Source organism: Sinocyclocheilus rhinocerous, unplaced genomic scaffold (assembly GCF_001515625.1).
Source record: "Sinocyclocheilus rhinocerous isolate Xijiao unplaced genomic scaffold, SAMN03320098_v1.1 scaffold5807, whole genome shotgun sequence".
NCBI lineage: Eukaryota > Metazoa > Chordata > Actinopteri > Cypriniformes > Cyprinidae > Sinocyclocheilus > Sinocyclocheilus rhinocerous.
The window spans coordinates 191-24,352 of NW_015655558.1; the positions used below are offsets into that span (position 1 = coordinate 191).

Genomic DNA, 24,162 nt, shown 5'->3' on the forward strand with positions numbered 1-24,162 from the left:
GTTGACTTCCACCCTGAGTGTTTGTGTGTCTGGCCTCTGTTGGGAGGCTCATTGCATTAGATTATTTTCGAACACATGCTGTCCAGCCTTATGGCCATCTCTTACAAGTTCTTTATCTCTGGTCTTTCTACTCCTCCCTATGCCTGTCCCTCTCTTATTGTTTCCTTTTCTCCCTCACTTTGTCTTAGTACTGTGGCACTACCATCTACCAACATATTTGATTTGTAATGATCAATCTATGTTTTGCTTTAGTTGAGAATTTGTTACTCTTCACCTTGTAAGAGGCTACAAGGTGGCGAACAAACAGAATCACACTGTTATTGCAGGCAGCAGAACTGAATGCAATTGTTAAATAACCATTTAAAAAGTGACATAATAATGTATCATTACTGCTTAGCTACAATGGAAGTTGAAAATTCAACTTTTAAAGCATGAAATAAGATACCACGAATCAGTGAATCTGAGTTTAATGTGGGTGTATTATCAGTAAAGTAATCATTAAACGTGTAATCATTCAAAAAAATGAAAAATAAAAATATCAGCCATTTATATTAATGTGATTCAAAGATGAAGGCCATAATACTAGTGTTGTCCAAAGGAGGGAGCCACAAGATATCAAATTCTTTAAGATCTCAGTTTAAAGACTGTGAAAATTGTTCAATAAATTGACTTTTAGTAAAAAATTGCATATAAATTCATTATAGTTTCATAAAGTTGAATAAAGCCCAATGTAATAAGTATGCAAAAACTGCAATTTCCTAAATACTTATAGACCTTTTTTATCTTAATTTTAATGGTATTGACAACATATTTGTCAAGTTGTCAGACATGACTAAATGTATGTCCAATTGAAGAAGGGACACTGTATTATTTATCTATTTTAATATTGTGCATACAATAATACTTCCATAAAGACTCATATTTTACTTGAAAAGAGACATGTCCATTGGATAACTATAAAATCTACACAAGCCATTGTGCTTGGACCGCAATGATCGCCTCAAGTTAAACTGCATTGTGTCGTTGTCCACAATGCTTCGGTGACTGAACTTTGAAATAACAAACAGGGAAAACAATAAAAGGCATGACCTACATCGCACCCAGCTAGCCAACTCCGCCCAAGCTCCATGATCCGTATTTATATATTTATTTATTTATTTTCTTCATTTGAATATCTTGTGAAAGGATTTTTTGTAAAAAATAAAATCGAATTTACTTTCATCTCGGAAGAGATATCCAATCACATGAGGCCAAAATATATAAAAACAATACTGATTCACTAAAATCAAAAGTGGGAGGGTCTGGGGCGCAAGGACAATCTGAAACAAGCCAATTAGAGCTCAGCCTCAAGTCACATGCGTTTCAAAAGTTTACAGACCTAATAGACACCCATTTGTCCGGTGCCCCGCACACACACAACAAACGAAAAAGAGTTTAGATTTTTTTGTTTTTTAATAGGTGCTAACATGACTACCAGTCAAATAGTATGACTAAATAATGCAATTTCTTGATTATTTTGCAATATATATTTAACTTATTTTTAACATGTTGAAGTAGGCTTCTTCCCTGGCTAACTTGGAGGGGGCGGCGCCTCAGCGCCCCCTATTGACCAGCCGCCACTGAATGTAAGGTGTCAGGAAATAGTTTAAGGAATACTTCACCCAAAAATGAAAATGTGCTGAAAATGTATTCACCCTCAGGCCATATAAGATGTAGATTTCTTTGTTTCTTTATCAGAACAGATTTAGAGAAATTTAGCATTACATCACTTGCTCACCAATGGATCCTCTGCAGTGAATGGGTGCCATCAGAATGAGAGTCCAAACAGCTGATAAAAACAACACAATAATTCACACAACGCCAGTCTATCAGTTAATGTCTTGTGAAGGAGACAGACAGATAGCCAGTATCTTATGGTTAAATCACAGCCGTGAACCATGATTTGCTATTTGCTAGTTAGTTGCAGGTGTTATTTAAAACTAAGGGGTGGGGCATTCTCATTCTAGAGATCTTCTGATTGGACAAAAATCTGTGTAGTGCAAGATGAAAAATAATTTTTAGTCCATATTTGAGCTCTATAGCTTTTTAAATGCAAGAGCACATATGCGACAATCTGAGAATGTGATGTTGTTTGAGTAATTCAGCTGTCTGTGAACAGGAAAAGGAGGTTTGTTTAATGCCTTTTTTATCTCGGCTAAGTGTGAAAAGATCAAACTTTTTCTGCAATGGAATAGATATATGTGTATCATATCTATCAGCAGTGTTGGGCAAGTTACTTCCAAAATGTAATACATTATATATTACTAGTTACTGTCTTTTGAAAGTAATTAGTTACATTCATGCTTTTCAGCTTTTTCAAGGTCCTTTCATTTATCGTACTGCTACTTCAATCTCACTCCTCAGACCTGCAAGTGAAAAGCGTTTTTTTTTATATATATATATAGCTGAAGTGTCTGTCTGCTCTTTTAATTGTTAGTGTGTCAGACACTCATTAGTTGCCCTGAATTTATTTCAATTAACCTTTCTATCATAATCACCAGTTATTTTTCAGCAAAGATGAAGTTCTAATGCACTCCTTCCCCTCAAGGGGTAAAGTTAAAAGGACCAAACTGCAGGGGCTCGGCAAAACAGGCATTTCTCGGGGCATGCTGGGGGCTGCCTGGGACTGGGCAGCCTTTCTCACTATTGCATCATGCCAGGCCAAAATGATTGATTGAACACTTGAAGCTGTAGAAATGTCAAAAAAATGAAAAGGTTTAAAAGCTGGTAATATCCATTTCACTCTCTCCTCCTCCTCTTATTCTTTTTGTGTTTATTTTGAGATCATCTCAGTGCTTTGCTCTTCTGAGATTTCACTCTGTTTTTCTATTCTGGTGTCTCGGATGCGTTTTACTGTCACTCAGTCTTTTCTTTCACTCTCCATCTCAGGTGCGCTAATAGTGGAATATTTTTATCAAAGAGAACTCAAATCGCATTCGACCTTGGTTGAATGAGGGATTTTTTGGGGGAAAAAACACAAACTCATTGCTCAAGGGCATAAAATCATAGATTGGTCCAATGTTCAAACATTTCGGTTATCAACCCAGATATTCATATCAATCTGTCCATCAGTTCATATATAACATTATATAGTAGTTAATTAGAGTCATTAAATTTCCTTGAATCCAACAGCACTGTTTGTATCACTCCACTTCTCTGTGTTTCTTCTACACAGGCTGTCAGTCTGTGCATTAGTGGTGGGTATTTTTCTCTTTCTGCAAGTTACAACGGTACACCAGTAGGTTGTGACAGGTCTTTGAGCGAGTTATTGAATCATTCATTAAATTAATTTGTTCAAAATGCTAATTTCTTCAGCAACAAAACAAAGACTCACTGAATTATTTATTCAACTGATTCATTCAAAAATGCTGATTCATTCAGGAACTAAATACTGTGTGTTTCTCAGTGACACAATAGTTGTTTTTGCTTTGGCTTCGTTTGTCTATTTTTCCTTGACCTACTAAAGTAGCCATGTAATAAGAGGCAATATTGTGTCAAAATGTAAAACCATGTCTGCACAGGATACAAGTGAAGCATGCGGAGTACAGGAGAAATATAATGGGTCATCCGTTTAGTTTCAATGAATTGTCACATCGTGCCACATAAGAGTTCTGCTGGTTCTGTTGGCTTTTGACGCATCCAAGTTCGGAGGTGTTTGACATAATGTCCAGTGTAGACAGCCTTTTGCAATCCACTTTGCTGCTTTTAAATTTTTTTTAATTTTTTTTTTATGTATTCATGCGCTAGACACAGACGTGTTTGATTGTTGCCTTCATGTTTTATGTCTTTTGCAGCATCTTGTGCATTTCACAGCATTCTAAAAATGCAACACTCAAGTTAAAAGAAGTTTCATATTTAAAAAAATAAAATACATCTATAGACTTTGCGTTGTTTTCATTCCACTACCGTGCCTCTCTCATTTTAAACACAAAAACACATGGCCCCTCAAGCTATTACAGCACAACGAAATGCAGGCATGGCCACGCAGAGTGCAGACACATTGCTACTAAATATTAACTTGTCTATTGGAATACTTTGGGAATAGTACACTCTCAGTCTTGCTTTTGAATGCCTGTAGTAGCATCTTGAAGTTGTACTGACTGCAAACTTGATTTTCTCTTTTGACAGTTTTGTAATAATATATTTTCTTACCAGATGATATGATTAATAGTTAATTTTTTTATAGTTTTATTTTTGTACATCACCCTAAATTCTATTCATTTAAAAAAAAATCCATTCATGTCTGTCTTTTTCCTTTTTGCTGTATTCTATACATCCGGTATATTCATATATTGTAGACCTAGTTTTCCTTTTTTCCTCCTATTTCACCCCCTCTCTCTGAATCTCTTGCCAGTGTTGGCTTAGAGCTTTCTCATCCTGCATAATATTGCTTCTCAGCCGATAAAACAGCGAGTACAAATCCCGCTCCAGAATCGATGGGCACAGTTATTCCTGTGACCCCTGCCAACCAGCTGGCCACCAGCCACACAGTTCCTCAGCCAACATGTGAGCTGACAGACCACTGCAGCCCTGCACTGTACCCACCTCCCAGGGAGCCAGACAGACCATGCCTGCTGGACCAGACGCAGTGTGTCTCTGTATGTTCAGGTCCATATGTGTGTGCGGTGTGGTCAGACTCTTCCAAAATACCTGCGTGAGGTTTGGAACAGCTTCATTTTCCACCAGGCCAACTAGTGAGTTTAAACTACCTGCTTCTCATGAAGTCAAACTTTAGCAGGTTTTCAAGAGATTCACTGGAATATTTGAATTGAATATTTGATTTTTGTCTTTCTCTGTGAATTGTTTTGCTTGTCATAAATCTGGGGATGCACAAATATTAAAACTATGTCTGACAGAAATGTAATAAACTAAATCTAGATAATAAGATAATTAATTTTGTTATGACCACTATTGTTTATTATTTATTTATTTTATTTTTTTCTGGGTTTTTTTCCCTTAGATAAATGTTAAAGTCAATTGATTTTTTTATATTTCCATTTTTTTAAAGACATTTTTTTTAAACATTCTTGCTTTGTGCAGAGATTATGATCAAATCTTCAAACCTAAATTTCATTTAAAAAAAAGTATAACCAGTTATAACCAAACAACCTGAAACCAACCTGAAACTTGCAAATGTTTCACAATATTTTGTGATGTATTCCTTCCTGGCATTTTCTTATACTGTAATCATCTTTTTATCAGTTGGTTCAGGAACGTGGGCAGTGTAGTTGGCAGTCTGTATTTTGGCCTTGGAGCTCACAGTAGCTTTATTCACTTTCAGATCACGCAATTCTTATTCTCTGCTGTGAGCTTATCTAACAACCTCAAAATATAGCGCTGCTAAAACATCACAATTAGGCTATTAGAGATATATAGGTCAGTGTGACGAGAGGGGCGGGGCCGAGAGCCGTGGGAACGGAGTGAGGCCGGTGGAGTAAATGCTAATGCACGATACCTGCGCCACTCACCCGTCTCGAGTCTCACGGAGGAGCTCCAGAAGGATAAAGGAGGAGTGACGACAGTGTTGGAGGAGAGAGGACCAGGCCTGGAGTTTATTTTGTGTTTTGGTTTCGTTTGTGCTCGCTCCGTTCCCACAGCTCTCGGCCCCGCCCCTCTCGTCACAGTCAGTTTCAGATTCTTATTCTTACAACATGTAGTTTATGTAAACATTTTATTTTATTGTAGTTTTTCCTGAAAACTACTGTAGTAATATTAATATACAGTGTATTTCAATGTTAATTATAATTACTTTTTTGCCCTTATATTTAAATTCTGCAAATAACACAATCAGAGAGTTGTACTATAGTTGTGCTATAATGCTAGTAATCTTTGACTTCAATTTTAGTCCCATGTTTCCACATCTCATTTTTCTCAAAATTTTTAATGCTTAAAATCTCTCCTTTTTTCAGTGCAACAATGATTATGTTCCTGTGTGCGGCTCCAACAACGAAAACTATGAAAACGAGTGTTTTCTGCGGAGAGACGCCTGCAAACAGCAGACCGAGATCCTGGTGGTCTCTGAAGGATCCTGCCCAGCCGGTACGTTCAGTCGTGTTTGGTGCATATGTCTCTTGAAGGTTAATCCACAGCCTAATCATTTGCCCATAAAATGTGTAACTGTGAGTACTGAGCAAGACTGCAATTTACTCATCCCTGAGGTCTGAATCAGACAGGGACTCTCATAGCTGTGCTTGTGTTAAACATGTTATACTGTGCTATAGTCAGACAATACCCATAATACCTCTAACAGGCTAGAACCATGTATTATTGCTTTGTGTAAAGCTTTTGCTGTGTTTTAAACCCTGCATTCAGAGCTTTTTATGCCACAAAGGCTGTTCCACAAGACTGGATTGTTGTTGTATATGATTTCAGAAAAATATTCCCCTTTTTCCTCTTATATTAAAGGAATACGCATTGCATGTTTATGGCCAATCAAAGACCAAATGATACGAGCAAAAGTGTGTTCTGTGGTCAGTAAGATGGTGTATTGCGGAGGCTAAAGCAGGTGTTTGGTGCTCTGGGAGTTGCTGAGTCAGACTCCATTAAACAGTGCCTAAACACACTGAAACCTCTAAAAAATGATCTCTAGGGAGAGAGAGAGTGTGGGAGGCGAGAATTTGTGCTTATGGAGCATCCAGAGAATAAAATGTTCTCCTCATGCCGTGTGTGTCTGTAGGTAGAGTCATAATTCAGTCCTAGCGGGATATTGGTTCTCAAGCCTGAATGTGTATGAGCATGTACTTGTCTGTAGGTGTTCTGGAAGGTAAAAGTTAATTTACTGAAACAAGCTTCAGAAAACAAGAAGAGAGTTTGTCTTTGTCTCTGTGAAGCTTAAAAGGCGCCACTGAATCATCTCTCATCATCTCTCTGTTTGGCTCTGTCTGTCTGAAGGCTTTCCTGTCATCTTTTGCTTTTATTTCGCTCTATCATCTATCTATCTATCTATCTGTCTGTCTGTCTGTCTGTCTATCTCTCTTATGTTCAGCAAGGCTGCATTTATTTCAATAAAAAGTAATGTTGTATACTTTATAAAAATTTAAAGGGGTCCTATTATGCTCTTTTACAAAGTCTTGATTTTGTTTTGGGGGTGTACTAGAACAGGCTCTCATACTAGGTTGTTCGAAAAACACATTATTTTTCACATATTTTACATTATTACAACACCTCTCTCCCCAGTCTGGCATGAACGGCTCGAATAGTTCCTGTATCAAATGAAGGACCGCCTTCTGAAATACGAAATGTGTTGTGATTGGTTAGCTGGGCCAGTGTGTGTTGTGATTGGCAGCACTTGGCGCCTGGTCGGGAAATGACATGCCCCTTACCACTGACAGCTTCAGTGTAAATATTGCATCAAAATCAAATCAATTTGAGCGTGATTTAAACCCGGATGATTGTAACCACTCTAAGTTCGTCTGCCTTGTGAAAAATAGCGCGTCTCCGACATAGTGATAACACTCGTTGCCTTCTTTAGTGCAGCTCAACCAGGTCTCGTCCCATTCGTCGATATTTGTGATATCACAAATGTTTTATTTTTTTTTTATGGCAAAGCTGAAATTTCAGCAGCTGTTACTCGGTCTTTACTGTCATATGAAGCTCCACAAATCATTCTAATATGCTGAGAAACATTTCTTATTATCCATGTTGAATACAGTTGTGCTGCTTAAAGGTGACATATCATGAAAATCTGACTTTTCCAGGTTTTAAGTGCTATAATCAGGTCCCCGGTGCATCTACCAACCAAGGAAACGTGAAAAAGATTAACCCAGTAACTTTGTTTTGGGAAGCCTTTTTCTGCAAGCGTCTGAGAAAACGAGCGTGTCTGATTTCGCTCCCTTGGTGACGTGGCAAAGGGATCTCATTATAATATTACCGCCCCTTAATCTGTAAGTTTACACAGTATTACAGTATTAAAGGCGTCATATCACATCATATTACATTTTTATAGTTTGTCATATTTTAGGTTTTCATATATTTCCCACCCTTTGTCTGGCTCTTTTTCATAGATATTTCCCAACCTTTGTCTGGCTTTTAGAATTAAATGCTGCTATGCCTGTAAGAAACGCCCTTAGCATGTAAACATCTGTGACAAAATTTACACTATAAAAATTGATGTGTACAAGTCAGCCTGCAATTGCTTAATAATTACAGTACTATGCGGAGGTGTATGCAACAAGCATTCAACAGTTTGGGGCCAGTAAGATTTTTTTATGTTTTTGAAAAAAGTCTCTTACCAAGGCTGCATTTATATGATCAAAAATACAGTAAAAATAGTAATATTTTGAAATATTATTTAAATTTACAGTAACTAACTGTATTATATTTTAATATATTTTAACACATAATTTATTGCTCAAATGGCAAAGCTGAATTTTCAGCAATATTTCTAAAAATATTTTTGTAAGATTGTAAATGTCTTTACTGTCACTTTCGATCAACTGATTGGATTGGAGCGAGAGTTTATCGAAAATCTGTTGGGCAGATTTATTTATTTATTTTATTGTATTGTATTGTGTTTATTTGCACAAGGCTTCAGATTTGGGCCTGTGTTTGGTGCTCTCCAAGGTGCTGAATCCCATTCTGCATGTTGAAAGTGCCATTGCGTTTGTCAAATACAATTCTTCACTTCTAGTCTAGAGTCAGCAGTAATGGTACTGTTTAAAGTCCATGAGTTACTGGCATAGTTACTAAATTTAGCTATAATCCCATTTACCAACGGTCACTTCCAATACTGGTTGGTGAAATCATGTTATTCCCTTGTCCCACAAAGTAATTTCACCATCCTTTACTGTGTCAAACCTCTCCTCCATCACACTTGGGTACTGATATTTGACTGTAGCTTACTTTCCCAAAATGAAGTCCTTGCTGTGCTTCGTTGAAACTTTCAGAAGGGTCTTATGTGCCAAATATTAAGAAGTATTGCAGAGGTGAGTATATGCTTCTCTCTTTTTTTCTGGCATTGATAAATGGGCTATTTACCTCGCAAACGGTGGCAAGTTCACCGCTGTGCTGCTGTAAGATCAGTGTGAATAATGTGCTGATTAAGGAGACGGGTCATGTGCTTATATTGAGTTTTCAGTGCGGCGCAGGGCAGCAGGCCATTAGCTTAGTGGTGCGTAACTGTAGAGAGGAGAAGGCAGTTCATTTTCAACATTGGAAATCGAGGTTAAGATAGCCTTTCTGCGTAATCACACTCCATGTAGTGCTAAAGTAGCTTTCTCCATGCAGGGAGTATGCATCATATTCCAAGAAATTACTATTGTAAGGGAAACAGGTCAATTTAGCTCAAAGGGAATCATTTAAGATTTTAAAGGGAACTCCACCAATATGTAAGGGAATTTGGACAGAATCACTGTTTTACGGCTGATCACTGAGATGGCCAGCGAGTCATTGAACGAGCCGTATGACATCAATTCTGCAATGGATATTTATATCCAAAATATAGTGAAAACACTATTAATTAGCACAGTAACAAGATCGGCAGTTTAAGACATTAACTTGTGAGCACAAAACACAAGATACTTCTCTTTTCACTGTTGTCTTGGGCCTCTTGTGGAATTTTGGGCTCCTCAGGTTTCAACCATGTTTTAACCAAATCATAGATCGTCTGATTCGGTCTGATATCCTACACTATTACATTCTCAAAACATTCACATAAACAGCTCAACAGGCCTGTTTTATCATTAAGTACTGATATGTTACCTGACGCACACATGTCGGTCAAGCACGATGTTCTTGAAATTAGTGCTGGGCGGTATGACCAAAAATTTATATCACGGTATTTTTCAAAATTATACCGGTTTCACGGTACAAGACGGTATTTTTTTTCATGCATGTCCGGGTGTTAACCATATTTTCTACTGATTGAGAGGAAATACTGCAGTATATTTGCTTAGAATGCCCTATTTTACTGTCACGATGAGTGAATATTCTGTTCCCTCACCACAGTGCAACACCCCTTTCAAACAGTGTCGCGTTCCGAACGTTGTTTACGTGACATATACCGGTATTGCGGTATTTTCAAAATTCATATCATAACAAAAATAAAAACCGGTATTCGGTATGAACCGGTATACTGCCCAGCACTACTTGAAATAGTTAATTGTGTGTTGTAACAGCGGCCGTGGCATGTTAAATTACAGCTGCGTTTGTCTCTGCTGACAGAGAACATCTACCTCTGAGCCTCGATGCTCAAGTTCACTCAACCCATTGCATCGTGGGAGCCCAGATAAAAAAAGTGCAAAGTCACCTCATAACACATTCTTCCTGATAAATGATAAAGGCAGAGGAGATGCGTAACCCGCTGATACCTCTGAATGAGGAACAAAGATCTCTTACACTTAATAAGACTCTTGCCATTGTTTCGTGCCAGCAAACTCAGCAGAGTCCAGTCTCACAGGAAGAAGTGTGCCGAGAAACAGACTGTTCGTCTCGCTTTACTCTTCCAGCCTCACTGTGAAATAGTCTTTTTGATGTACTAGGGAACTTCATGAATTTTTGAGGTTGTGAAAGGTTTTCCACTTTTTTTGATCCAGTGCTTCAGGACTGGTTCATTGGTTCATTGTGTAGTTTTTGCCTTTTAAGGTCCTCAGTTTTTATAAGGAATGATGAATACAAGGATGGAAAGTTAGTGAATACAAGGATGGATAGTTGTTGAATGTAGACTAGTTATCTGTTTAATCTTATAAAGTTGTATATATCATATTTAAAGCATCGTTTTCCAATGACTTTACATGATTAACATGATCGATACCTGAAAAACCTTTTGTACCTTATTTTTTACATAAGAGCCATTTATAAATGTGCAAGGCTTCCGGTGTCAGCCAATAGCAAACTTGTATTTGTATTCATGTTTTTCTAATTTATTGTTGTAAGTTTAAAAACACTTGATTGTAGCTCAGATAGTTTACTATTTACTGCACATTGTTATTCTTCACGTTATTTACTTATAGCAGCTAATTAATCTGGAGTTTCCACATCCACAGGAAATAGCTTACTTTTGCAATGAAAAATAAATTAATACAATCAACTACATGTCGTCTGCCCCTTTGTGGATTATCCATGCTCTTCAGGAAATAGAAGGACTTTTAATATCATTTCCAAAATGTCTGCCTGTGTTGCACAATGCACATATATACCTGTTGGCTGAGAAATTGTTGAATATTGTTAAAGCAATGGCAAGATTAACTTTAAATATTCATTTTGAAATACCAATAATAATATGCCAATTAAAGCAATGTAATTTATTTTAAAAATTTCATGATGCCGATCACAAATAAAAATCATTAAATCATTAATCTAAATGAATTTTACTAAGATATATTTAGGGTGGGAATTGGTATATGTATTTTTTTTATTTGCAGCTTGTTCTGTCATTGAATTGTTAAAGTGAAAATCAGTTCACTTTTAATAATGTTCTTTCTACCATATTATTGCTCATAATAATGAATGTACACATTTGGTTTTCTGACCGTTATTTACAGCATATGACAGGCTTTACAGAGTAAATATTAGTCATGTTTTATAATTGTATGCATATATGCAGGTGATGTTGTTGTGAAAGCATATCAGATAAACAGGTGAAAGTATTTTGACAGATTTAGACATATTCTTTGCATTAAAGCCATAACTGAGTGTTTCATGTCCAGATGGCCAGAGAGCATCGCTCAGATGGTCAAAGACAGATTGAGTGTGACATGTCTCTGAATCAAGAATGTAACTGTCAGGCAATTAGAAAAATAAACGAGTCTGAACTTGTGTGTGTGTGTGTGTGTGTGTGTGGTTTCATAAGTAAAAAACAAAAAAAACTTATTTACCACTGGGCACATGGTGTTTATAGCTTGTTGAGATGAAAATTGATGTACAGATGTATTTAGGAATCTTGTAATGTAATGGTGTAATGTAATGGTGTTTGCATATAAATGTGTCTTAGCAGTGTGTGGACACAACCACCCCACAATGATAAAAATCCATTCATCCCATTCAAACCATTTTGATTTTCTGAGCAGTATGATGTCATACTGCTCAGGCCCCGCCCACAACTGCTAACAGACTGTCCCGTATTAACATATTCCTGCCCTCAGTCAGTTCTGTCAGTACTGTCATCCATTTTTTCCTCAAGCAGCTATAGCGACATGTCTCAAAAGGTAATGCAGATTTGTAGCTGGATGTAAAAATAAACATAAGAGTCCTCATTTTCTCCCAACATCAGAGCCACTGAGGATGCAGTGGATAACGTGCCACCGCATACACAAAAAAAATGGAAGAGAGAAGCGGGTTGAGCAGTAGCTCATTATCATTTCAAGAGACATGCACTGAAACGGGTCGCTGTAAACAGAGCTGATTTTGACAAGGTCAAAAGGGTGTTGTTTTACATGACTATTTAGGAATTTTAATCAAAGTATGTTGCAGACATTTCATGAAGACCCTAAAGAATCATACCAACTTGTGGAAAATGGGCATCCAATGTCAAAATATTATTAAAATATGTTGTTGTTGTTGTTGTTTTTTAATCTGAAGGAAGAATAGATCATTTTATTTTCTTTAAGGATGCTAAAAAGTTCTTGCTTTGTATGCTTGATCTAACACACAGAATTACACATGTAAATAGTAGTGTATGTTTGTATGAAAATACATATGCATGGTTTTATCTTGCTATCCTTTCCTCATTTTCACTTGAGTGTCTTTTTATACCTTCATATCCAGTAAAAGGGCATTCGTTACATTATGATACTTGACTATACTTGATTTTAGAGTCATGTTTAAACAAATATTGTGACAGCAACACCATGAAGCACTGGACTCTTCTGTTCTTATGCACAAAGGGTGTACAGAAGGTTATAGTTTCTATGTTTTATTTGAAACACTTATTCTAAATCAGACTGCAATGAATCAAAGTGTGCATTTATAGTATCTCCCTCTTGCATCATTTGTGCAGCCCACTTCTGCCTACATGAGCCAAATGGGTCACATATTCAATTCAATTCAATTCAATTTTATTTGTACAGCGCTTTTCACGATACAAATCATTGCAAAGCAACTTTACAGCAAATTAAGTTTCTACAATATTTAGTGGTAGCTTATCAGTGGTGACTGTCAGTTAATGTACATATGGCAGAAATGATGATCAAAGGCTGCATATTCACCTTTGATCATCCCACAATTTAAGTTAATAAGACCATATCTGTACTGTAAATTGGGATAGTATGCCCAAACGCCAGAGACCCATATGAGCAGAAATGTACATGATTTATCCATTCATCCATCTATTTTCCAAATTGCTTGTCCTATAGTGTTATAGGGCTGCTTTAGCCCATCCCAGTATCTCAAGACGTAGGCAGGAAAACACGTTGGATGGATGGCCAGTCCATCCCTTGTACATTCTTAAAAATTACTTTCATTCAGTTATTTTTTTTAATTGATCTGGGAAGTTGACAAATAAATGACATAGACATGAACTTTAAAAAAAGAAAAGAAAAAAAAGTAAAAAATCATTTATATATTCAGTTATAAAAATATAAATTATATTAAATTATAGACAATATCAGGATATTATTCTCACATGATACAATTACTGTATTTCAACATTTAGCCGTTCATTTAAATATTGTTGAAGTGTGACAGATAATTTTACAATTACAAATGTTACATGTAAACTTCCAATTAATATAAAGCCTTAAAACCTGCAATAATGATCAAATATTGTTTGACCCTTATTGAATTCACTAAAATGATAGAAATTAAGACTTGGAAGAAGACATGGATGTAATGTCCTTCTTTTTGTGTTTTACAGATGCTGGTTCAGGATCAGGAGATGAAGGTAAGGCAGACCTTTTTTGACACCTGAATTTGTGTGCATACTTCTCATTAAATCACTCTGCACTTGTTTACACTTCCCCACAGATGATGCTCATAAACACACACTCACTTCCGAGCCTGTCAGCAGTCATCTGCTCTCCTCCACAAGCCGCCCACTGAAACTGAGATTCAATTACACCCACTCACATATTGTTCAGAGAAACAGAATTATGACACTCTTCCCCCCCCAAAGTGCAATGTCTGACTGACAATAGAACAGTCTGCGGCTCGAGCTGTATATTTGCATCGCTTAAAATGTGTCACTCTTCTTTGATTTTAATCTTTCGCTCTTCCAGTCAAAAGTAAAGAGGAGGAAGAGAAAGATGAGGGCGATAAAGGCTGGGTAAGGGAAGGGAGAAATGATTGCAATTTATGGATGGAACAGAAAGAGAGTGAAAAAGAATGGCGTTTAGGTAAGCACAGCACTATCAGTGCGATAAAAATCAAATGTATTCCAATGGCTGCAGATAAATCATATGGGTTGCCTACTGGGCATGCAGGCTGCTGGACACTTGATGCTAAGAGATTAGCTTTTTCCGATTATTAAAAGTTTCATAAGAGTTGACATTACTTCTAATTCTAATTCTAATGAAATTTAGTCACAAAGTTATTTTATGTATAATGATTCCCAGGTAGTCCTATATGGATGTACCTTCAAAAAACGAATCAAGCACTAATAAAAGATGCATTATAGTATATTCTAAATATTTGCATGCAAAAATAAAAAATTGTGTATCATTAATACACAGATAATTTTGAATGGTCATTAATAGACCTTAAATAGGTTAGACACCATATTGAATTTAACATGGATACAAAAGTGGCTGTGACAATGGCATGGCATGCACTGTATAAAGGTTGTAGATCATGTAATTTTCATAACTCACAACTCTCAAAGCTGTTTATTGGAGTTTTTTAATGTAAGGTTTTTTTTTTCCCCCTGTAATACCTTTTGTCGGCTGAACAGTCAGTATGTTGTAGTACAATCCATTGAACTTACTGTACCTCTATGCCTCACAGCCATGTTTTCATTCCTGACAAAAATGAAATATGCCGCTACCATGACCTATGGAAAAAGATGTTGTTTGGAGTCAGATGGTGTCGTTACGGTAGCAGGGACTAATGTGGTCATGCTAACCAGCCAAACATTGACCCCTTGTTTAAAACATTAAATGGTGTTTTTGTTGTTGTTTAATTTAATTTAATTGCAGTCCTAATGTTTAAAGACAGTCTTGGAAAAGGACTAGAGAAAGCACCTGAGAATAGTCTCATTAGATCTAATTAAGTTAATTTACTTAGCGCTAGTTTTCTCCTTTTGGGATCCATGAAAAAAATATATGGCATGCGGGTGAGTAGATGATGACGAAACTACTAACATTTTTTGTACCTTTTTATTTCTATTGTTGTTTTATTTTATTGTATTTATTTATTTATTTATTGCTTCTTGCTTTTAATTCAAGAAGCAAACATCTTCAAACACCCGATTTTATTCAGTGATTAATCGCTGTATCACTTCAGCTGTCAAAACTGCAGCAGTACGGCTCCAGCAGCACTTCATTATTTCTAATTACTTCCAAATGTAATCAATTTACTGTGTATTCTGTGGGCTCTCCTTCAAGAATCCATTATGTATTTAATTTTGGTAGATTTTCTATAATCAATACAGACAACACAGACACAAGAAGCAGTCTTTAAGGGAGTTGGCTTGTGTGCTTTGGGTTTTCGTTGTGTATTTATTTGGTCTTTGCAGCTGCGGTCGACCACATTTGATCTTTCACATAAAAATGGTTGTTAAGTCGTGCCTTAAACTGTTCTAAAATACTCTGCAGCATTTACTGAAGCCAAATTAATGACCTCACGTTCCTGAGGTGACGGCAGTCAGCTGCACAGCCATATCCGGGTGAGGACCTTCCTCAGTCACCGTGGTATCACCATGGTAACAAGCTTAGAGGAATGAGAAAGAGAATAATCTAATCTCCCCGTTTCAGCTGCTGTGATAAAGAAAGGCACAGTGCCGTCTGGAATGGGAGGTGAAAACTAAGGAAAAGTGTCTGGCTGTGCTTAGAGTTTGTGTGCTTAACATTCAAGCTGAGTGTGAACATGTGCACTGTTTCTGTACTGCAGTCCATACTGAGTTGGATGCACTGTTTATCAGTATGTGTCACTGCGGCTGGAAAAGGTTTTTAAAACATCACAACAGATAATTCATAAGTTCATCTGATAAAAAAAGCCCTATTGAAAAGCTCTTGGCATGGGAAAACCTGGCCATAACCTAGCTTCAATGAGAGGGTGGTGTTTTATCTTGGATTATTAGGTTTATTATTATTATTATTATTAGGTCTATTTCTAAGGCTGAAACCTATTTTGAACCAATGATTGAAGGATGACAGATTTAATTGTTTATCTGTTAAATTAATATTAACATATGAATTACTTATATTATGGAGAGATGGAAAGAAGCAAACGTGTGCACTCCTGCAGACAGCTTGTGGGGAATGTTTCCTCTCACCTTCACTTAGCACTACATTTATTTTGAAGTTCCAAAGCAAAGAAGTTGGATAACAGCAGGTATTCATGCCTCTGTTATTGTTATTCTTGTCAGAGTTCATACGACATTTTTTTTTTTTTTCTTTTTTTTTTTCTACTTAAATTTGTAAAATTGGAGTTTACCTCATTTCTTTTTTGGCTCATTTTTGCTTTTAATTGAAACTGGGCAGGGCAATTATAGTTCCCAGCATGTTTTGCATGGAACTTGATTTTGAGGGGAAAATGTAAAGACTTTAATGTCCAGTTACGATTTGATTTAGAACCACTTCTGGTCCATAAAGATGGGGTGCTCCCTGAGCTCCATGTAACATCATCTGTATGAGAGGCTGCATGCAGAAGAACACGGTTTACGTTTTAGACTAATACAATATAGAGAAACCAGTGATTATTATGCTTGATGCTAAGAGATTAGCTTTTTCCGATTATTAAAAGTTTCATAAGAGTTGACATTACTTCTAATTCTAATTCTAATGAAATTTAGTCACAAAGTTATTTTATGTATAATGATTCCCAGGTAGTCCTATATGGATGTACCTTCAAAAAACGAATCAAGCACTTTTTTTTTTTCTTTTTTTTTTCTACTTAAATTTGTAAAATTGGAGTTTACCTCATTTCTTTTTTGGCTCATTTTTGCTTTTAATTGAAACTGGGCAGGGCAATTATAGTTCCCAGCATGTTTTGCATGGAACTTGATTTTGAGGGGAAAATGTAAAGACTTTAATGTCCAGTTACGATTTGATTTAGAACCACTTCTGGTCCATAAAGATGGGGTCCTGAATGTTTCATTACTTTATGTGCTATTATTTAACATGGTAAAATACTATTTCTAGTTGGTTGATAGTTAGTTGGTAGTACCTAGTAATGTAATTGAGTAATGCGACACAAATGAAAATGGATCATGTCGTGGGCAAACATAAAGTCATGTTGAGACTGCTGAATTGGTCCAAAAAAATTTTTTTTATCCATTATGTTGAATGTACATGAACAAATGATGTTTTCTGACAAAGAATTATTGAACTAAACCAAGAAGGAAAAAATCAGTTAATGTAACCTAATTGATTTGTGTGGAACGATATGAATGATTAAATTATGTCAATTCAAACCTCTTTTTTCAGTATCCTTATTCTCCACAGCTGAGAGAAAAGCAGAACTAAATAGTGCTTCCTTAATGTATGAAAATTGAAAATAACATTGTAATTGTAAATTACTTCATATTCCACTTCTGTTCTTATCACAAATAAGACATAGATGTGTCCTTGTTGCCTTTGTGGTAAATCATTTCAGAGACTAAGCTATTTCCAACCCCAACAAGAGGGAAAATGCAATCATTTTATGGCAGCATCTACTCATTCTCGATTCGTTCTGAGCTCTGGCAAATACCTCCGGAGTTATTAATATAGTCAGGGTCTTTGCAGATGAAATGTAAATCTCAGGCAAATGTGGAAGGCGCTGAATCAAATGAGACAAAGGTGTATTGGGGGCTACGTGAGCCTTCTGTCGCTCAAAAATAAATGTGCTGTTTTAATGTGGGTAGAAGGGGATTTCTATTAAAATTTTATTTTGGGAAATACAATATAATGATATGGGCAGGCTGGGGAGAATGGGAAAGTGGAAGAGAGGATGAACAGGAATCACACTAGACACAAAAGATGAGCCGTTCACGGTAATGGTGGGATTATATGGAGATTAGTGCACTAGACGGGTCAGGAGACATTGTGATTGATGAGCCATGGCAGGAAGTGGCAAAATGGCCTCAAGGTCACAAGAGAAAGTGAAAGAAGAGAGCAGAGTTCATTTTGGCTTATATCAATACAGTAGAACTGAACAGAAGTCACACACAAAGAGATATTTGAATTTCTTGTGCCAATAGACAGAGTAAATTATATCAACATAGCATATGGAGACTTACATTCCAGGAGATGAGAAAAAAATGTAACGTATGGAGAAGAAGATAAGACGGAGACAGAAGGGAACACCAGAGACATTTATACAGAAACCGGGGGAAATTGTCTCGTTTTTCAGCGGCTGCATCTATGAGGAGTTTAATCCCTTTCCAGTCATGGATCTTCTGAGGACACTATTTTCTGACAATAGTGAGCTTCATTTCTTGAGTGCCTCTAAAAACGAACCGACTGCAATCTGTTATGGTTAAAATCAGTAAAGCATCAACCCTCAGTGGGGCAGAAATACTCATCATAACAGCAGTCTCCAGCTCCCAAATTACTGGAACAAGCTAAGCCTGAACTCCTTGGAGACACACCTCGGTGTTTGAAATGTAAACATCTAATGGCTTGGTTGTTTATAGAGCTTTCAATTCTTAAAGGCTCATTTATCCTGGGATGCATCTGCAGAATTCGCTGAGGTTGTTGGTTTTTTTGACTGTCTTTGAATAGAAAGTGTAGAGGAGCAAAGAGGAGCTCCGCTGGGCTTGAGTCTGGAGTTTGTGCTGGAGCTGGAGGTGTTTTGGAATGGAAAAGAATTTCACACTTCTTTGTTGATGCCTGGAACATGGTTACTTTTGGACTAGAAGCATACATACAGCATACATGATGATTAAATTGTAGCGTTTGTTGTCCAGACTTTTGCTGCTGATTTAGGAGACTACTAGTGATTTTCTGACTTAGACCCTGTTTATAATTGGTATTTTGGTATTTTTTAGTTTGGTGTGATCTGATCACAAGTGGTTAGCTCTAAATACAGGTGCAGTTGTGGTCCAAAGTGGTCAGATCACTCAAACTACATAGTGTGTAAGAAATATGTGAGCACATTGATAGTGTAATACTGCCCGTTGGACAGCGAAAGACTGCCTACTCACATATCAGTCAATCACTATTCTAAAACAAGGGTTAAACCTTGCTTATGCTTCAAAGAAAATAACAATCCTATCAAAGAATTTTAGAGAAACACATATATACTGTACATATGCATGCACAAGATAAAGTACAAAGGACTTTTTAGTAAAGGTATCTTTTTAAATAATTTATTTTTAAGGATCTTTTTAAGGCTTTTGAAAGTACATTTTAGTGAAGGTATCTTCTTTCAGCTTAATTTTTAGTAAAGGTGTATTTTAAACTGTTTATAAGGCACTTTTGAATTTTTAGTAAAGGTTTTTTTTTTTTGGTAAATGTACAGTTTTAAATTATTTATTTTTAAGTACTTTTAATTAAAGTTATATTTTAGATAGCTTATTTTTAATGCTCTCAAAGTTTTTTTTATAGAAAAAGTATCTTTTTTAATTACTTTTAAAGTGCTTTTTAGTAAAGGTATCTTTAAGTCGATTCACTCAATTAATGTGTGATGGTTCTCCTCACTGATGTGAGATTGCTAAATAGGAAAATCTCTTGTGAAATTGCTTTTATTTGTTTTTATTTGCTTTTCATTTGTGCATTGGCTGTTGGGTGTTACAAGCTCCCTGGTGTGCACATGTTGTTAAAGGCCAATATCTAAATTTGGTTTAGGTCTCTGAGCAATGAATCCATATTCCTGTGAGTTGAGAAATGACCTTTAACTTGAAACAGAACAACTAGTTGTTGTTCTACTGAGGTGGAAAATCTCACATCGTCCTCACTAAATCATTCATTGTCAAACGAGTTCATAAGATCTGCTTCAGGGAAAATAACATTGATCTTTTATAAATAGACAATCAGAACAAAGTGAATTAAACATAGCATTTTTATGTAAGAGAACATATTAAACTAGTTCTGTCATATTTGATGCAGTCCTCTCTGGAATAGCCTTTAGCTGCTATCTCTTGTTTACCATCAGCTTGCTTTGCTCTACTGATTTGGATCTTTTCTAAAGATCAGCGGGTAACACTGGAGTGAAAGATTGGCACTGTGGTGCCAGAGGGATTAGTGGGGCTCGATGGCAAAGACTGGCACCCACAGCGCTGGAACATCTCAGCTGCTCTCTGTGCCACCCCACGGTGTCTGGGAGTTTAGATGGAAAGACAAGGTGCCAGAATCTTGCTGCTTGGACAATCACAATCCACTGCAGCAGGGGGTGTGCTGGAAGAATTTATTGGGGGCTTAAAGAGTAGTTAATATAAATTAGGTAATATTTTATACAAGTCTATGTAAAATGTTTTATTTCTGTCATTAAAAACTTTATAAGTTGACTTGAACAGTGCTAGTTGATTAAATGAACTGCATGTTTGTTCAAATTCCAGATTTATCAATACACTATATAATGGAACCATATTGGTCATTGGCTGACATTATAGATTTTTTGTATATTGCTGTCAGCATTTTATGTAGATATTGAATATTTAACTTTTGCATGCCCATTTCCTCTATTTTTAAATGTACATTTCCTTGCCTTCATCTAATGCTTAATTCAATTTAACATTTGAAAACACTAATAATTTAATATCACCGTTAAATGCACTATTTAAGAAAAACGTGGAACCTTTTTCCACGGTAAAGAACCTTTAGTTTATGTCAGTTATTTTTCAACACAACAGTATTATGAAGGAGTTAAATCTAGCAGAAAGCTTTCAGGGAGCCTATCTTTCTTTCTTTTTTTTCCACAGCTAGGCATGTAAGAAATCCTTACAAAATGTTTTTATTTTTAATCTGGGGCATTTTATGGTCTAATATGAGATTGTGGTTTAGGGAAGGTCATTCAGTGGGTTAAAGCACTAGTTGCTGTGGCCACTAATGCAAACGTTAATTTCAGCCTCGATCCTGGTCAGATCCCCTCATCAAGGCCGGCTTCTTAGCTTGCAGAAAGTGACACTTTATTGACTGCCCATCGACCGCTTAGCTGCTGAAGATGTTTTTTTCTGTCTCTTTCTCTCTGTCCCTTTGTGTTTTTTTTGTCTCTCTCAGTCTCTCTTAATGTCTCTCATCCTTCACCTGTTTTCGAATGCTCTCCGTCATTGTCATGTTTACTTTGTTGTTGTGTTTTCTTTCATTCTTTCTCCTTGCTACATACCACAAATGCCATTTGATGTTCTCTCCATCCTGTTTACCTCTCATTTCTCATCATCCTCAACTCTTCATCTCCTTTCCTTCCCCTGCACTCTTCTTCCATTATATATCTGAGAGCGGCTCCATCACAAGTGTTATTATGGGTGCCATCGGGGCAGATCATAGTCAGAGCCGGAGATCAGCACACGTGTTGGTTTGTGTGTGAATGTAAGAGGCTCTGAACCTCGCAGCACTTCTCATGGGAGGATAATGGAAAGCTTTAGACATGGTACAGCTGTATCAAATGCAAGTGAAATGGTATTTATGTATTGGGTGTACGTCTAATGTACAGTATGTGATTCAATCGTAAGAGTCTTTCTGAGTGTATGTTAAATGTCTATGTGTTTATTTTACACGGTTGACCCTTGTGCATTGTAATGACCCAGAGTGAAACCGATTCGTAGACCTTCTGCTGGGTCTTTTAGCACTCAATGGAAGACTTTCAGCGAGCAGCACTTAATCTGGTCAAAGCTGGAAAAAATGAAGTTTTAAGCCCTAATTCCTTTCCTAATTCTTCTTCCCTAATCCCTTGAAGAAGGGCAGCCCGTTTCGGGCCTCCTTTCCTGAATTTCACACATTGGCTCTTACTTCTCTTGCCAATTCAAACCCTCATCTGGCTTTCAAAGCGCTCTCCAAAAGCTGTCAACCAGTGGAAGAAAATGGCCTCGGGAGCACTCCACAAAATTAGACACCTTCGCTCTGCGCCACCGTCATCAGCGGATTGATGTAATTACATGCGCAAATGGGTCATTGGCAAGGTCTTCTATGCTGTCAGGTGAGGATAGAAGAGGCAAAGTGCCAAAGGGGTTTTACGACATGCTTTTCCCAATGGGACCGGGACACTCAAACAGCCTTATTTGTGTGAAGTAGGCTTTAATGGACCCAGTGTGGTGAAGGCTTAGTTGATGACCACATTATTAGAGCATTGAGAGCCTTGTACCATATTTATGGGACAAGTTTGCAGGTCATATGTCAAAATATACATCCTTACAAAATGTTTAGACATTTATTACATTTTTAAGGATTTTTAACATACATGTTAGAGTATTCAACTACAAAATCCTCCATCAAAAATATGAGTTGTCAAGTCCTCAGAAAGTAAAATATTAAGTTACCAACAATGGTATTAAAAAATATTCTTTTGGATTGAGCTCTAGTAGATTGCTAAAGCACATCCCTAATTTTGTGGCACAAACACTTTGTGACAAACAGTGCACCATATAAAAATCCATAAGCAATGTGTTGAAACAGAACACCCATAGCGTCATTCCATAAATTTAGAAATCATTGCCAGGAAAAAAAAAAGTCACATTACTGCAATACAAAAGGAGGAACAAGGCAGTTTTCATCACTCTGGAGATTCTCTTGAGAAAGTAAGATGATTTTGTGGCTCATGCGTAAAACTTAAATGTCACATTCACCATGTACTGTAGAAGCGGCATCATTAGCTCGTGGAGATCAGTGGAAATCCAAAGATCCTCTTTCAGGCTATCATCTTTCCGCTGTAAGCATTATGCTTCCTACATTCACTATTGATTCAAAGATGTAATGTGTCCTCTCCATCTGTGGAGATTCACTTGACCTTTGTGTCCCTTAAGAGCTCAGCGTGTTCTTGTGTGGTGGCATCTCTTCTGGGAGTTATGGATGCAGGCTTTTATTTCATTACATGTTGGTTTTTTTTATTGTAGACTAATACAACATTGCATTATAGTAACATTGTATCTTCAAAATGCAAAATAATATACATTATATAATTTGACCTTTTAGAGTCCAGGGAGAGCTTTCTCATTATTCTCTTTGTTTACGCAACTGTTTAACTGTGATGTTCAAAACCCCTTCCATTTCACAAATTGTGTGTGTGTGTGTGTGTGTTAATCTGAGCTGCTTTTCACTAGATGACCCTGGAGTTACAGCATCATCCATCCGTCCATTCAGTCATTGTGTGCATTGCGATAAATACCACTCAAAAGAATCAAGTGGAATTAATTTCCATCTCATGCTTATATATGAAACAAAACAATTTATTTCGTGCAAATGGGGTAAAAAGTAATGTACTCAGTAGAACAATCATATTTATAAGTAAAGCTAAGTTAGATAATATCTGTTAGATAATAGGTGTTACGGGGCTGACAAGACGTGAGACATGCGGATCCATGTGCAAGCTTTATTAAAGCAGAGAGGTCAGAAACACAGGCAGGGTCGAACAATGGCAAACAGGTATATGGCGGGCAAGACACAAGAATAATCCTAGGGCTAGCGAAGGTCAACGAACGGCGAACAGAATCAAAAGGGCAAGACTAAAGGGATAAATCCAGGAAAACAGGCAAAGATCAGAAACCGAGAAAACAGACAAGGCAAGACTAGGCTAATCTAGGCTAGGCTAGGAAGCTAACGAGGGCTCTGTAGAGTAGCTATCACTGCTGGCGATAAGCGCATACAATACTCGGCAGTTAGAAGGAGTGAGATGGAGTGTTAAATAGTGAGTGAGTGATATGAAACAGCTGTGTGCAATCAGTGCTGTGTGCAATCAGTGAAACAGCTGTGTGCAATCAGTGCTGTGTGCAATCAGTGCAATGAATGATGGGATATGTAGTCCGGGGTGATATGAAACAGTGTGTAGTGCGAGAGTCAATGAAAATGGAAAGGGTGACCTCTGATGGCTAGCAGACGGAAGTTCATGGACCGGATACGTAACAAGTATAGCCTACAACACCCCATCAGTTATATTCAGGTCAATAGTGCCACCTGTTGG

At 36.9% G+C, this 24,162-nt stretch overlaps 1 protein-coding gene across 1 annotated transcript in view; it reads left to right on the plus strand.

The window, feature by feature from the left end:
- Positions 1–4,475: 4,475 nt before the first annotated feature.
- The window catches only part of LOC107718376 (tomoregulin-2-like), a 41,629-nt gene continuing 21,942 nt past the window's right edge, over positions 4,476–24,162 (plus strand). The window contains exons 1-3 of the mRNA XM_016525424.1: positions 4,476–4,637; positions 5,949–6,078; positions 13,829–13,855. Coding sequence (XP_016380910.1) covers positions 4,476–4,637; positions 5,949–6,078; positions 13,829–13,855 — 319 coding nt within the window. The remainder of the gene's footprint in view (positions 4,638–5,948; positions 6,079–13,828; positions 13,856–24,162) is intronic.